At 40.5% G+C, this 17,477-nt stretch overlaps 1 protein-coding gene across 5 annotated transcripts in view; it reads right to left on the bottom strand.

Annotated features, from left to right (window-relative positions):
- Positions 1-880: 880 nt before the first annotated feature.
- Positions 881-17,477, bottom strand: part of PAK6 (p21 (RAC1) activated kinase 6) — a 187,211-nt gene continuing 170,614 nt past the window's right edge. For all 5 annotated transcript variants that reach the window (XM_082275195.1, XM_082275198.1, XM_082275197.1 and 2 more), the window contains 5 exons: positions 13,644-13,777; positions 13,280-13,406; positions 10,306-10,431; positions 9,853-9,987; positions 881-2,134 (listed from right to left, as the gene is read on the bottom strand). In XM_082275195.1, the coding sequence (XP_082131321.1) occupies positions 1,967-2,134; positions 9,853-9,987; positions 10,306-10,431; positions 13,280-13,406; positions 13,644-13,777 (690 nt within the window). In that variant the 3' untranslated portion in view covers positions 881-1,966. The remainder of the gene's footprint in view (positions 2,135-9,852; positions 9,988-10,305; positions 10,432-13,279; positions 13,407-13,643; positions 13,778-17,477) is intronic.

Raw genomic sequence — 17,477 nt, forward strand, 5'->3', positions numbered from 1 at the left:
AACCATAAAAAGGACATTTTTTAATTGACCACCAATGTAAGTAATATTCTTCCAACTGGCCACGAATGTAAAATACATTCTTCCAACTGACCACCAATGTAAGAACATTCAATAAACTTGTTACCAATGTAAGGGAAATTCTTCCAGCTGGCCACCAATGTAGGGGACATTCTTCCCATTGACCACCAACGCAAGGGACATTTCTTCCAACTGGCCACTAATGTAAGGGGCTTTTCTTCCAACTGACCACCAATGTAAGGGCTTTTCTTCCAACTGTCCACCAATGTAAGGGGCATTCTTCCCAATGGCCACCAATGTAACGGCTTTTCTTCCAACTGGCCACCAATGTAAGGGACATTCTTCCCACTGACCACCAATGTAAGGGCTTTTTTTCCAGCTGGCCACCAATGTACGGTGAATTCTTCCCACTGACCACCAATGAAAGGGGCTTTTCTTCCAACTGGCCACCAATGTAAGGGGCATTCTTCCCACTGACCACCAACGTAAGGGCTTTTTTTCCAACTGATCACCAATGTAAGGGGCATTCTTCCCACTGACCACCAATGTAAGGGCTTTTCTTCCAACTGGCCACCAATGTAAGGGGCATTTTTCCCCATCAAACCACAATCAATTGGTTTTAGCAGGGGTTCTGAAATTATTTCAAGGGTTTCACTGGGGTAAAAAAAAGTTGAGAAAGGCTGTTTTAAAGCATCAAAACAATGAAAAATGAGTGGTTATGATGAGTGGCTGCATACTGGTTCTGCTTTATTAGATAAGCCGTAACATGTGGAACAGTTTATAAAAACTCTACTTTGTACAATGTTTTCAAGTATTAAAGTGTGAAATACCAGTGCACTGGACCACTACAGACTTGAATACATTTGTCTACTTCTAAAGCCTAAATGCCACATGGATGTTTACCAAAACAGACCACACACATAACAGCTCCACAATAGGAGCAGACATTATAAGGAAAAGTGCAACAGATTCATATTGTGTTATTTGTGCTGCCGCACAATTGGCACAAATAGGATAATGGTTACTGGCTTTGATTCATCAAGCTACATTTGCACCTATGGTGTGTCCCGGCTGCCTCTCAAACATATTTATCATTTATTATTGCTTGAGGGGCTACTTTTGCATACCTAAAATGCTTATGCGGCTTGATGAATCAGGCCCACTGTCAGAGATGTGTCTTCACAGCTACACATTTCTATATTGTTCAGTTTGCTGTTTAATGCTATAAATATGGAGAAAATCTCTTTTAAAACTAGCCTCTTATGATTTGACAGCTGTCACCATAGTTATTAAATGGAATCAAATGTGGCTTTTCTGTGCATAATGTTTGCAGCTAACATATTTGTTGCTCTTGTATAAAAGTCTGTCAACAGCTATTAGTTCAGCTTGATCTTATTTTGGATTGTCTAAAAATGCTGAAGTAAACAGCACACTGCACATCCCAAAGGTGTTATTACTGATTGTCATATAGATAGTGTATATGTCTGTGTAACCATCCCCCTCTGCTGGTTATGTGAGGAAGTGCGGCCAGTACAATAGCAGCCAGATGCTGTGTTTGGATATAAGAAAATAAGGTGCCTCTGCTCTCGTCCATTGTATGTCTCTCGTTTCCAGTGTAAAAATAAATGCTTTACCATTTGCTGTCAGCAATAAAGTTTACCCATTCCAGCAGTGAAATGGCTAGTAACAATTGTAAACAATCACATTTAACCCTGTAGAACGGAGGGGGGGCTGTGTTCTCCGGTCTCGAAAGTCCAAGCAGCTTTTCCACCATCATTCTGCAATATAATTATTATTTACGTCATTGCATTTACACTTTTGGAAGTCTCGCTCCTGTCTCTGCACACTGGGGAGTCAGCTTTTAGCAGTCACTGAGTCCCTTCATTGCTTAGTAGGCAAAGACAGCGTAATACATTAGAAAATGAAGCGGAGTAATGACTTCCCAAGACTAGCAGGTAGAGTTCCTCTTATGGTATTGCTGGATCAGAGGCACCAGACACTCTGGAAGGCCGGCCTGAAGGAGGAAGAAGTGGTCTAAAAGTTCCTTGGCTGTTGCTCTTTCTGCGGCCTCCCGTTGAAGCATTCGATCCAGGAAATCTCTGAGAACTGGTGAAACCTAGGAGAATAGTAGGAGCAATCAGTGCTTAGAAATGATGTCATCCACTCTTCCTGAAGCATGTTTTAATGTGGCAGTATCTGGATAGCTTCTAAAATAGCGGATAAATAGCCTTTTAAGACAAAATGGTAGATTCTGTGGCACTACAGAGACCATGACAGTCAAGCTGCACATTTGAGGCCCCCACCTTCTCCCTCATATTCTCCTCTCTAGCCTCCCAAGAACTAGCGAGAATACAGATAACGAGAATACAGATAAGCGTGAAGGCCGAGGCCAGGGATGTAATTGCTACAAACAAAAACACAAAAAAAGGGCGCACCGACCTAGCGCATTATCCTCATTACAGGCTTTATTAGTTGAAACATAAAAATGGCTACTCACAAACGTAGGTGAAAATCAATCACATCAAACTCATGCACTTGAGTATCAGAAGTAGTCCATAGTCTCATTAGGATGACGGCTGACGCGTCTCGAGGCATAAGCCTCTTCCTCAGAGCCACTGTGGCATGATCTACTCACAGGTTTAAATACCAGTGCAAGGGCCCAAAGGCCATCCATGTGGTCTATAGAGCTCCTCCCTGTGGGGCGTGGCAGTGGTGATACTCAAGTGCATGAGTTTGATGTGATTGATTTTCACCTATGTTTGTGTGTAGCCATTTTTATGTTTCAACTAATAAAGCCTGTAATGAGGATAATGCGCTAGGTCGGTGCACCCTTTTTTTGTGTTTTTGTTTGCAGTATTGTTGGGACTGCCCCAGTCCTTTAGGGCAGCAAGACCTAAGCCATCCGAGACCCCATTTATAAAGTCCAGTCAGAAAAGCAGTTGGGGAAGCCTCGTTTTCTGAGCGCAGGAGAAAGGTGGTTCATTCTCCACATTTTGTTTGATGTAATTGCTACATACAGATGTATGGGAATCATTGGTAGGGGGAGGATATGCATTGTATTACTGCCAAGCTAGTTAGGGAAATATGTGACGTAACTGCTGTTTCATATATGCGATGTACATGCTTTTTTGCTCACTTAGCAAGCGGGCATGAGCTTTTTGCAAAAAAGATTTGATTCCGAAGCCTGAGTCCAAGAAATTCATTCTGGGTTTCAATTTATTTGCTGCAACATTACCTTCACTTCAGGATACATTTTCCTGCTTAAAGTGGAACTAAAGGCATTTTGGATAGAATAAGCAACTGTTCTAAGTTTTTTTATTTTTACATCTGTGTCCCAGTAAGGAGATTTTACTTCACTTCCTGTCCCATACTCAAAACAGGAAGTGAAAGGACATCCCTGCAAAATGAGGGAGCGCCTGGTTGTCACCAGAACTAGTGTCCCTACTGGAAGATTTCCCCTTCATTCCTGTTCTGCTGACAACTCAAAATGTGGGTTTTCACACTCCGTGATAACGGTAATCAGGACAAATAAAGAGGGTGATACTTCCTAACTAGGGCACAGAAAACAATAAAAACCCAGCAGGTGTTCTATTCCCTCTCCACTCTATCCAAAACTTAAAAAAAAAAAAAAAGCTTTGCCTTTAGTTACTGTATAGTTTAACCACTTCTGGACCGGAAGATTTTCCCCCTTAATGACCAGGCCATTTTTTACGATTCGGCACTGAGTTAATTTAAGGGACAATTGCGCAGTCGTGTGACGCTGTGCTCAAATAAAATGGATGTCCTTTATTTCCCACAAATAGAGATTTCTTTTAGTGGTATTTGATCGCCTCTGCAATTTTTATTTTCTGTGCGTAAACAAAAAAAGAGCGACAATTCTAAAAAAAAAAAAAAAACAATATTTTTCACATTCTGCTATATGACATTCCCAAAAAAATGTGACATTTTAGGCCAATTTGTTTTCTGCTACATATTTTTGGTAAAAAAAAAAAAAAATCACAATAAGCGTATTTTGATTGGTTTGCGCAAAAGTTATCGCGTCTACTAACTACGGGAAAGAATCATTTTTATTGTTTTTTTTTTTTTTTTTTTTTTTTACAAGTAATAGTGGTGATCTGAGATTTTTAGTAGGACTGTGATATTGCGGTGGACAGATCGGACCCCTAACTGACATTTTTGACACTTTTGGGGGGACCAGTGTCATTACTACGGTAATCAATACTAAAAATATGCACTGTTGCTGTAATAATTACACTGGCAGGGACGGGGTTAATACTGTGGGTGATCAAGGGATTGTGAGTCTAGGGGCGTGTTTTCTAACTGTGGGGGGAGGGACTTGTGAAATGATCACAGAGACCTGTGATCCTATATAGAAGGATCACAGGCGCTCTGTGATCCTTCCAGAGAGAAGAACGGTCAGCTGTGTTTACAACAGCTGACCGTCCTTCTCTCTTAGCGGGGAACGATCGTGGGTGTCAGGCGGCAATCGGAGCCACCGGCCCTGTGCATCCGAGTCCCCGTTGCCGAGTGGAGGCGGGAGCGCACCGCCGGCAGCACATGCTCGCCCCCTAGCTGCAGGCGCACGACCGACTTATATCTACGTCGCTTAGTGCAGGAGGGGCTGCCTGCCACTGTATAACTGCGGCGGGCGGTCCTTAAGTGGTTAAACCCAAGAACAAAATTGTAGTATATTGCATCATACCAGCCCTTGGATAAGAGGGCTCTATTAGATTGTTATCCTCAGCCCTTTTTCTTTATTTTCACTTAAAGCGGAGCTCCAGTCGTCCCTGAAGTGAAAATTAAAAGTCAGCAGCTACAAAAACTGAAGCTACTGACTAATAACAAACAGCCACTCACCTGTGCCATGATCCAGTGATGTGCTCATCCCAGTTGCAGTCTCCTTGTGTCCTCCCTCACCAGCATCTTCACTATGGGCACCCGGCTGTGACAGCTTGCAGCTTTATTGTGCATGCCCGAGCGGCACTGCGCTATGTGACTGGTCCCAAAGTCTTCTGGGACCTGTCATGTGTCCCAGATTTCGGGAGGGGGGGGGGGGGTTGGACCTTCTACTTTCGATCGCTTGAGGCGAGCAAAGCAGAAGTGGGAGTGGGTACCTATCAAAATCAGGTACCCGTTTTCCCCCTCCTCCCCAAAAGCTCTATTTCACACTCAGGAGCTGGGGAGGAGGTCTTAAAGTGGAACTCCCGCTTTTGGATGGAGCTCTGCCTAATGATCCTGCCAGTAACACACTTTTTGTCCTAGGGTGACAATGCTCACTGCACTATATCTGTAGACAAGCAGCGTTGTCACCCTAAGCTGCTCACCTGACATGGATTACAAGCACATTCCTCTTTCCCATGATATAAAAGATAGATGTTCTGTAGCCCACATATATAGCTGGGAACAATGCAACTGATAGGAGTAGAGCGCAAGCAGAGAGCATTGAAGCTATTAGCTGGCAAGATTTCTGGCAGGGTGAACATATTTTTTTTTTTTTTTGGTAATTATTGAAAAGGAAACACATTCAATTGCATTTTAAATATATCAAAAGGGACGAAATAAGAAGTTTATTTTAGCGCTTTAGGGCGGGGCTTCTTGAAGCTGAAGGAATACACCGCACAATACAGTACAGTGAGACACACGCTCGCGGCTCCTATCTACCAGCCAGAGCGGTAATTTTATGATTGCCAGATGTCCCTAGTGTCTGGTTAAGACACCAACTAATGTGAGTGTAATTTGGATGATACTTTTAATAAAGTGTTTTACAGAATTACACTATTTTCAATATTCTCTTCCCCCTCTATATTTTGGTACTCCATGATTCTGGAAATTACTCTGAGGATATGAAGAATAATTAAGGCTATTGGTGGTTACCTAGTATTTACCCCCTGGGATAAGATGACTACATTGGATAAATACATTTTATAAGTGTGGCTGCTGGTATCACCAGCTTTATTTCTGGGGAGTCAATTTAGTGAGTCCTGTGTGACACGGATGGTGGGATCCTCACGAATGTGCACTGAACACACCTACTTAATGTGATTTGTTGGCACTGGTTCTTTGCACCATTCCTGCACTGGCACTTTGGCGAAACCTTGGTTGAAGAATTGTGGACTTTTTTTCAAAGATAATATTAAAATATATTCTATTATGGTGATATATTTTGTGTGAATTTTATGAATATGGGGTTATGAAATATGACTTAAATTTTTATATATGTTTATGCACTTTATATAGAATTTTCAGGATGCTGGATAATATTTTTTTATAATTTTCTACACTTTAATTGGCATTTGCACCACAGTTGGAATTAATATATTAATTATTTATTCATTTATAGATTGCAATATGCACTTTTCATAACTGCATGTACCATTTACATTTTTGGTACACAGTTTTCATTATTTACATAGATTCATCGCACGGTGCACTTTTTTACACAATTATTTGGTCTCCAATTTTCCATTATGTATATTTTTTTAGTCAGTTTACACTGCACTACACTTTTTTTTGCACGGTGCACTTTCTTAGTAAATATTTAGTTTAATATTTTTTGGTATATAGAATTTCTAGTTTGAGTGTACAATCAGTGACATCCCATACTGTATCTTTTTTACGTATTTATAATTGGCACCCAGCACTTTCTAATACATTTGATATATATATATATATATATATATATATATATATATATATATATATATATATATATATATATATATAACACAATATTCTCACAGTAAGTGTTACCTACAATTATTTGAAATTGTTATATTGTTTTCTTCTTTTTTTTTTTTTATATTTTCACTTATATTTTCTATCTTTGAAAATAGAATTATCATCCAGGGGAATATTAAGGTCCTGCACTGATTGCCATTTCCATTCATTTTAGCGCTTACACATAAATGATCCTATTCGTAACAACATATCCTTTGTTGCAGGCTGACAATGTTAAGCCAATACCTTTCAATTAGCAGCAATGTTGTCAGCCATGTCCAGTGAACCACCAATCAAGTCTATCAGAAAAATAACCAAGCAGCCAACTATAAGAGTTTGCATGGGAGGAGGACAATGCTGATTGGCAGTTAGTGATTTAGCGCTGTCAGCCTGCAATAGAAAGTGTTGTTACTGTCTGGAATGTGCGGTTTTTATAGTGACATGTATGAGTAAATTTAGATTATTGCATAAACCCAGTCATGACAGATTCTCCTTAAGGTGGAGATCCAGACAAAACTTTTTTGTATAGTTTTAAATAGCATGTGGAAGAGTTAGAACCTTTGCTTCTGATGAGGCTTCTCTCTGGTCTCATAGATAAAACATATAATTATGTCTCATATAATTAAACTCAGCAGACACAGTAATATAAACCAGTCAAAGGTTCAAACTCTTTCCACTTTTTTATTGCGGTGTCCTTGATGGGAGAAGTTTCCCGGACGTTCCATCCTAAAGACAAAAGGGAGTGATGGGAAATCTCACTCGCTGAACACACGAATAAATGGGGCGCTCAGCGGGAAGTTTGCCTGCCAATAAGTGCCCTATAATGCACTGCGCTCTTGCAGTGCATTGATTGCTGATGATTTGCCAAAGCATGCACCTGACCTGTATGCTTTGGGCAATCACAGCACAATGAATTAGCAGAGCCATGATTGGCAAAAGGCAGGGTGCCTTTAGCCAATCATGGCTCAGGGGTTAAGTCCACGCCCCACACTATATAAGGATCCTGCTTACACGGCAGCCATGTATAGTGTGTGACAATGGAGATTAGGCAGGTAGTTAGTGGATAGTGTGTTTAGACAGCTTAGTGCAGTCAGTGTAGTGTACAGGCATACCCCGCTTTTAAAATGTATAGATATGTTGTAATCCTGGGTCCCCTCTCGGTGCTCCCCAAGTTTGGTGTCCCTGTCACTTATGGTTTGGGCCATGTCAAGCAGACCAAGATTTCCCATAGACGCCAATGAGCACTGAAAGCTGGAAATTGGTCTGGGCAGGAAGGGGGGGGGAAAGTGCCCTGTATTTAAGTGGTTAAGGGGAACCCTATGACAGAATAAAAAAAAAATTGTGTGGGGTCCCCCCCCAAAAAAAGTCTATACCAGGCCCTTTGGGTCTAGTATAGATTTTAAGGGGAATTCCACACCAAAATTTTAAAAGATGACGGCATGGGGTCCCCCCCAAAAATGATACCAGACCCTTATCTGAGCTTGCAGCCTGGCAGGCCAGGAAAGGGGGGGAGTGAGCACCCCCCCCCCCCCCTCCTGAACCATACCAGGTGGCTTGCCCTCAACCTGAGGAGGGTGCTTTGGGGTGCCCCCCCAAAGTACCTTGTCTCCATGTTGATGGTGACAAGTGCCTTATGCCAACTACCCTGGGCTGTGGGGGGTCTGTGGGTGGGGGGGCTTATTGGAATCTGAAAGCCCCCTTTAACAAGGGGGCCCCCAGATCCTGGCCCCCACCCCAAAGCACCTTGTACCCATGTTGATGGGAACAAGGGCCTCTTCCCGACAACCCTGGGCTTTGGTTGTCGGAGTCTACGGGTGGGGGGGCTTATCAGAATCTGGAAGCCCCCTTTAACAAGGGGGCCCCCAGATCCTGCCCCCCCAAATCGGTTTTATTTTACTGCTAACTTTAATGGGAAAAAATACATAGGATGAGAATTAGGCTTCTATTTGGAGCATGCTCCATGCTTTATTGTTTTTTTTTTTTTCGCTATACTGTGAATATAGGATTGTGTATATGGAGCGCTTCTATTTGTTTTTTTTTTTTTTTTTTGATGAAACTAGATGGTCTTTTTTTCAACCTAACTATTTAATGCCAACCCAACTGTAAGCCATTTTTTTAGACATTTCCAATATCTATAAAGCTTACAAAAGTGCTATACAAGCCATATTTGTATACCTTTCCATTTCAAACTGCAGCATTGTAATTTTCTGTAAAATTCAATGCTATTTGGAAACCTGTAGGCCTGTTGTACACTGTTGGTGTACAGAACACCTCCAAAAATGTAATTTCTTGCTTGTGTGATTTGCTCACTGATTTTCCCACAAGTCTGCACTAAGATTTAAAGGGTAACTTCACTTTTGTTGAAAATAAACCTTACCCTCTGGGTGATCTATGTACATTGCAAGGATTGTAACAACCTTTTTTGCAAATGCCTACCATTTGTTATTCTGATTAAATCACAGTTTGTTCCTCTGTGCTGAGTGGGTCTAATGGGAGTGGTTTCATAATTATCATTAAGCTGTGCAGCTGCAGAGCACCAATGAGGAAAGCTGCTGCCCCTGCATCCCTTTAGATGTGTTCCTATTAGAAATATCTCACCAAAAATGACATTTTTGTTGCAGGGGATGCCTGAAATCTGACTTGTATGTTAGGCAGACTTCTGGGAAAATTGGTGAGCCAATCACACAAGCAGGAAATGATGTCTCTGGGCTGTGTTCAGTGCACATTCTGTGTGCAGAACAACTCCAGGTAGCCATATTGCATTGTGTTTTCAGAAAGTTACATCTGCTGCAGATGGAAAAGGAAAGGTAATTTTTGATAACATTCAATTACAATATGACTTGTGTAACAATTGTATACGCTTTATTATTTTTCTTTATTGGCTATTTTCTTTCCCCACAAAAGTGGAGTTACCCATTAAGTCAGGTTTTAGGCATCCTCTGCAACAAACATTTTGGTGGGATACTTCCTAAGAGTTATTACTTCTAAAGGGATGCAGACACTAACTTTTCTACACTACAAGCTTGTACACATAGAAGTATGAATTCTAAATAGGTCTTAATATTTCTGATATGACATATGTAAATATATCAGATACAATCAAATGATGTCACTCACTTTGTGAGAGTTCCTCAGTTTTGGAGGTGGGTTGTCCCGCAAACTTTTCATTGCCTGCACAGGAGAGTCACTGAAATATGGAGGTTCGCCATCAACCATCTCAATTACCATAATCCCCAAAGACCAGATATCCACCTGAGGAGCCACAGAGGAAATTAAGGGCTAGTGTACACAGAAGCAAAGCAAACCCAGGAAAAAATGTATAAATGGGAGACAACACACATGTGTTTAGATTTGTATGAAAAAAAAAAAGCAAAGAAACTTGGTACAAAGTAAAATCAGAAAAGCAGCACCATTCCATAAGGATGCCCTTTACATTATTCCTAAAATAACTTCTCTTTCACCAACATCAACCTACTTATCCTACAAACAATTGATACTACTTCAATTTCTAACATCTAGGAACCTATCTGCTTGAACACCCCAAGATAGTTAAGTCTTATATGAATTTACCTCTGTGCCATATGCAGACCTCAATATGACCTCTGGTGCCATCCAATATGGAGTACCCACCAATGACTTCCTTTTAGGAACATCTTTGCTAATTTGAGCACAGAACCCAAAGTCAGAAAGCTTCACCTAGAAACAAGAAAACATTTTCTCAGTATTAGGACTGTGCTCCAAAATTTTTTTTGGCGTTTAAAAAAAACAAGAAAATGTGTTAAATTTGAACTCCTGTAGGGATCTGTATTACACGTGTACATTGGTCCAGTTTGACATGATGTAAATATTCAGACCTGATGGTCTGCTGGGGAAGCTAAAAGATTACTGTAGTTGTCTGTGTAGTCGTAGGGGCACCGACGTCACAATCTTCAACTTGTTCAACTAAAGAACAAGTTGTATTCATTGAAAGAGGCCAAGGTGTTTTATGAATGCAACGGGGCTGACTATCAACCCCCCCTGTGTTCTGTGAGCAGAGGAGAAACCACTTGTGCAGAGCACACATTGGACCTGAAAACTTCGGCTATCGCTAGTAGTGCTTACTACCTACAGAGATTTTCAGCTTCCATGGAAGCCCATCAGGTATGAGATATGCATACTTACATAATGGACCAATGTAAGTATGTAATTCCGATCATTCAAAGCCCAATTGAGCTTTCAGTTGAAATCATATAAATACAGAAGGACCCATACTGTGTGGAATTAGTGGTCTCCTTGCAGGGGTTCGACACACTCCCTACTGAGTCAAAACTAGAGCTGTCCAATCAACAGGGAGCTAAAGGTGTGATTCAATATGACTGAGCCAAAACTAGAGCTGTCCAATCAACAGGGAGCTAAAGGTGTGATTCAATATGACTGAGCCAAAACTAGAGCTGTCCAATCAACAGGGAGCTAAAGGTGTGATTCAATATGACTGAGCCAAAACTAGAGCTGTCCAATCAACAGGGAGCTAAAGGTGTGATTCAATAGGACTGATGCATGTATGATAATGCTGGACAGATAGAAATTAAAGTAGGTTCTGATGGGTCTACCCTAAAGTGACTTTTTTCTTCAAAGATACAGATCTATGGTTGAAATATAGCATAGGTGGAAGCCAAATGAGAGGAAGTAGAGAGGAGACATTGTTGGAAGTGGCAGCAGAGGAGGAGTGAGCGTGGGAGCAGGAGTCCTAAAGGGACCAACATCAAGGGATCACCTAGATACTTTGGAATAAGCCAAGATTGATGGAACATCATTCCAACACCACAACTGTAAGGCTTATATTATTGCCTTTAAAGTGAGAGTTCTTGGAGCATAGAGGTGTCATGAGGAGGTGAAAGCACACTGATTATCTGTATATATGTACGAAAATAGCCCTTTATTTGGAAAATATTGATTAAATTTGGCACATCACCGTTGAAGAACAAACAATTATTCAATTTTGTTTCATCATTTTAATACTCTTGTACAATGGACTACAATATGTGAAGCACTGCACAGTTTTATAAATTGTACACATGATTTATATTATTCCAGCGACTTATTTATATAGTATTTGGTTTTGTGATACACTTCAAGAGCCTGCGCAACACCAACCTATAAATTGTATAGGTGGACCCTGTTATGGTCCTAGACTGATTCCTCTCTGATAGCGACATATGAAGTGCTTCCAGATGGTACATTTTTGGATGTGTACTGAGAAGAGCCTGGTAGAAAAGTTTGTTACACTTGAAGAACTTTTTGGAACATTTACGGGTTAAAAGCATCAAATACAGCCAACGCGTTTTGGGGAAAAAGCCTCCCCCTCTTCAGGGCTTGAGTAGTCAATGTTAATAAAAGTATTACATAATGCATTAGGGGACCTGTGTTAAGCTTGATGAAGAGTAACATCTCCTGACAGAACTAAAGGCAGCTTGCTTTTAACCATTAAATGTTTCAAAAAGCCTTTCGGAGAGGGTCCTCCTCTGCACTATGCTGGAAGTGGATGGGATTTTGTACTCAGTCCATGGCTCCTTTCCAAACAAAAACAACTTTATAATCCTTTTGTTTAAAAAATACACAGGCATATACTTCCCTAATTTACGCTGAAAGTTAAAATTTACTATAAACGATCTCCAGTATCCAGCATACAAATATGGCAAAGAATTAGTGAAAATCCTTCCTGGGTGTAATTCTATGTCCCATGTATTTATCTCCCTTCTTACCCAAAACATCTGTTTCATCTTACCTAAAACAACATCAGTTATAACATGTACTGTATAATGCAGAGTTGTATAAAGTACTCGAAACCCATACTTGAGTAAAAGTACAAGTGTTCGATCAAAAAGTGATTTGAGTAAAAGTGGAAGTGCTCAATCAATAAGTGACTTGAGTAGAAGTGGAAGTGCTCGATCAAAAAGTGACTTGAGTAGAAGTGGAAGTGCTCGATCAAAAAGTGACTTGAGTAGAAGTACTAAAGTATTCAACATTTTTTGTACATAAGTATTGCAAGTAGTTTTTTTTTAATTTTGCTACTCAAGTACTGAAAGTAAAAGTACCAGTAGTTTTGAAAAAAAATTGCTACTCAAGTACTGAAAGTAAAAGTACAAGTACTGTGTTATGTAGTTATTAAAGAAAGAAGTCAAAAGTTTGACCATCATAATGTTTTTTATTATTTCAAATGCAGCTTTTATTTATACATACAGTAGCATTTATTTTCGTATGCGCTGATAATACACATGTTTTGAGCTTCATGAAACCTGCCATCTACTGTTCTGGCAGTGGTAATTTTTATAATAGTAACAAGTAACTATGCAGCACAAAAAAAAAATTATCGGAGTAGAAGTATTGAAATCATCGAAAAAATGTAGTGAAGTAAAAGTGGAAGTAGGAGAAAAAAATTCTACTCTAGGAAAGTACAGATACCGCCTTTCGGTACTTAAGTACAGTAGTGAAGTAGTTCTACTTAGTTACTATACATCTCTGGTATAATGTAATCCTAAAGCTGAAAAATGCAATGGCTGCTTACCCGTCCATCCAGTGTAAGAAGGATGGAGTCACTCTTGATGTCTCGGTGGATGACCCCCTGGGAGTGCAGGTACTCAAGAGCTTGCAGTACAGACTTACAGACAGTAGCAATTTGCTCCTCATTCAGCCTAGAATGGGGAAAAAAGGCGTAAGACCTCATTTAGATGTACAAGTTTATTTAGGTGAAAAAATAAAATCAGATTGGTAACCAAAGGCTAACGACTCTCTTTTCCCTTCCTCTTTTCTCACATTTAATTTAGCCAGACAAGTATCTATCCTTAATACATTTCCAGATAAAAGCTCCCATTCAGGTCCTTGTTCAGACTTCAAACACCATGACAGTAAATGTGTGAGCTTTCACATACCTGGTCTGTGACACAATGTCTGTCAGAGCACCACCTTGCACATACTCCATCATGACCCATAGTTCTTCTCCTACAAGGTAGCTCTTGTACATTTCCACAACATTGGAATGCTGATAGTCCCTCATGATTACAACCTGTGTACCAGACAAGGAACAAAATTAGGACTCCGACTCTAGGTCAAAACATATCCATAATAACATAGTAGCTGTACCGTATGGCAATCACAATAAGGAGAAACACAGAATTTATGTAGAATTAGTCTACATAAAATTAAACTAAACAAATCATTTTGGTAACTTTGCCAAGGTTTCCCAATAAAAGGAAATACAAGGAATAGTATTGATTCCTTGTATTTCCTTTTACAGAGTTGTTCAAATCAATAAATACACTTTGCATTTCAGCAATGTCAGTGTAATGTTAAAATGTCATTGACCTCATCTGAAAAGAACTGTCATTTTTTTTTTATGTTTTAGCTTTGTCCCACATGGAAGAAAAATATATTTAAAATATATTATTAAAAAAATTCATTTTTTCTCCCAAATATATTGGAAATATATTTGAAATGCTACAATTTTGGCCATATTCAATATATTTCTAAAAATTATTCCCTAAATATATTGGAAATATATTTTTCTTCCATATGGGGTGGATTAAGCCTATTGTGTTAAACCAATGGCATTGCTGGATGCCAACAGCAGTGCAAGCTATAGGTGAAAAGCTGGTATATGTAGACCCAGGTACTTCAACAACTCGACAAGACAAAGCAACTTTATTGTGTTTGATGGTCACATGACTGCAATTTAGGGAGCAACTGTAACGTCTTTAGAGGAGCCTTTTCTCAACCAGAGGTTGCTAGGGGTTCCTTGAGCTCAGATCAGTAACCGCTGACTTCAATCTATTTAGCTGTAAGGGAGAAAATTATTCCCAATGACCACATACACTATATTATTAAAAGTATTGGGACACCTGCCTTTACACACACATGAACTTGAATGGCAACCCAGCCTTAGTCCATAGGGTTCAATATTGTTTTAGCCCACCCTTTGCAGCTATAACAGCCTCAACTCTTCTGGGAAGGCTGTCCACAAGGTTTAGGAGTGTGTCTATGGGAATGTTTGACCATTCTTCCAGAAGCACATTTGTGAGGTCAGGCACAGATTTTGGACAAGAAGGCCTGGCTCGCAGTCTCAGCTCTAATTCATCCCAAAGGTGTTCTATTTGGTTGAGGTCAGGACTCTGTGCAGGCTAGTCAAGTTCCTCAACCCCAAACTCGCTCATCTATGTCTTTATGGACCTTGCTTTGTGCACTGGTGCGCAGTCATGTTGGAACAGGAAGGGGCCATCCCAAAACTGTTCCCACAAAGTTGGGAACACAAAATTATCTAAAATCTCTTGGTATGCTGATGCCTTAAGAGTTCCCACTGGAATTATGGGACCAAGTGAAAACACAACCCAACACCAAAATCCCCCCTCCACCAAATGATTTGGACAAGTGCACAAAGCAAGGTCCATAAAGACATGGATAAGCGAGTTTGGGATGGAGGAACTTGATTTGACTTGACCTCAACCCAATAGAACAATTTTTGGATGAATTAGAGCGTAGAGAGTGCGAAGTCAGGCCTTCCTGTCCACATCAGTGCCTAACCTCACAAATGTGCCTCTGGAAGAATGGTCAAATATTCCCAAAGACACACTCCTAAACCTTGTGGAAAGCCTTCCCAGAAGAGTTGAAGCTGTTGTAGCTGCAAAGGTGCAAAGGATGGGTCAACTCAATATGAAACCCTACACACCAAGACTGAGATACCATTGAAGCTCATGTGCGTGTAAAGGCAGGCATCCCAATACTTTTGATAATATAGTGTGTGTATAGTGGTAGGACTAAGGGGGCATTGACGGATAGAATAAAAGAACATGTTTACAACATAAATATATAATACAAACAGCTTCATTTATCCAATCATTTCAGACAAGCCCAACCCCTGAAAAACAACCCCACACCATAATCCCCCTCCAGCAAATGAGTTGGACCAGTGCACAAAGCAAGGTCCATAAAGACATGGATGAGTGAGTTTTGGGTGGAGAAACCTGACTGGCCTGCACAGAATCTTGACTGCAACCCGATAGAACACTTTGGGATGAATTAGAGTAGGGACTGCTAACCAGGCCTTCTCGTCCACATCAGTGTATTACCTCACAAATGCACTTCTGGAAGAATGGTCAAACATTCCCATAGACACACTCCTAAACCTTGTGGACAGCCTTCCCAGAAGAGTTGAAGCTGGTATAGCTGCAAAGGATGGGCCAACTCAATACTGAACCCTACGGATAAGACTGGGATGCCATTAAAGTTCATGTGCGTGTAAAGACAGGTGCCCCAATACTTTTGACAATATAGTGTATGTAAGGAGCATTCTACCCAGTGACTGTCTATCACACTAATGGGCCATGAGCTGTAGATATATTATTTTGGTATTTTTTTGCTGAACCAGGAAAGTTATTCAAGGGTTCCTCCAAGCTGAAAACGTTGAGAAAGGCTAATCTATAGACTGAGCAGAGGCCAACAAACATTGAATGTGTGCTTAATCATTCAAGTAATGATTAAGCACACAGTCAGCGTGTGAAACGCGTCTACCTTGTCACGATTGTCATATTTGGATGTCCAGTCAATAAATCTGGATTTTGACTCAACCTGGAGTGCTGCCAATTCCTTTTCCTTTATCAAGTTTTCACGGAGGCGAGCCGGGGCATGCACTGGTGTGAGTCATCAGGCAATCACACCACCTTGAGCAGTGAGTTCTTGTCTTTTCAATAACAAACATTGAAAATGAAGAAAAAAAATTCATTCGATGTAAACAAATATATTCAGAAAAGAGATCTATTTACTAGGCATGTTTGCACCTAGTAGGTCATTATGGCATTCCAATCATGTAATGCAAGCAGAGAGAAATGTATCAACAAATATGGACATGTAAATTTATTTTGGCAAAGTTCAGCAAGGTAACTTGAAATATGAACCAAACATTAAAGGCCAGCAAGAAGAACATGACACCATATCTCTGTCCCAACAATTTGTGGGATCATTTTAACAGTTTAGAGAATGGACCTATGCAATACTGTACAATTGTGAATGTCCAAAAAAATGTTTGTTAATATTTTGAGAAGATACAAAGTATATATACATCAGTAATATTTGCTTTGGCATATGTTTATTTGCCTGATTACAAGGTGGCCACCTATCTAAATGGTATGTAGGAGGAGTGTTTTTAGAGCAGGCTTTTTCAACCAGGGTGCCCACCTACCAATAGGTGGTTTGCCACAGAATGTCTCTAGGAGCCGTGAGCCTCTAGAAATCCTTTGCCCTTGCAGAGCTCAGGCTGCTGTCCTTTTTCCCTATATCAACTGTTAGAATTGTGAAATTTGATGGCACTTGAACACTAAACAAGAATGAAAGGAAAAGGGGAACAGTAATAAGCCCCCTTTTCCTCATGGGAGAGTGGCTGAGGAAAATAGGAAAATAGTTCATGAGGTAATATTTCCCTCCTTTTTCCCTCAGGTAAAAAGGGAGGGATTTTCAAGGTATCCAGAGGGAATAGCTGTAGTGGGCGTGGCGTTGCAGGGGTCAGAGCCCCTATAGGAATAGGTATAGTGTAGAAGCTTCTAGAGCCCTCTGAGACCTTATATAAGGTGGAGCTCCCCTCAGAGGGGCTCATTCGCCTCAGAAGATTCAGCAGTGTGAGTTCCCCACCCCCCCCCCCTCCCTTGTCGCGGCTGTATATTTAAGTGGAAGTTGATGGTTTTAAATGTGATTTTATTTATCCAGCCTGAGCCGTGGTG

This window comes from Pelophylax lessonae (genome assembly GCF_965119305.1).
Source record: "Pelophylax lessonae genome assembly, chromosome: 13".
Lineage (NCBI taxonomy): Eukaryota > Metazoa > Chordata > Amphibia > Anura > Ranidae > Pelophylax > Pelophylax lessonae.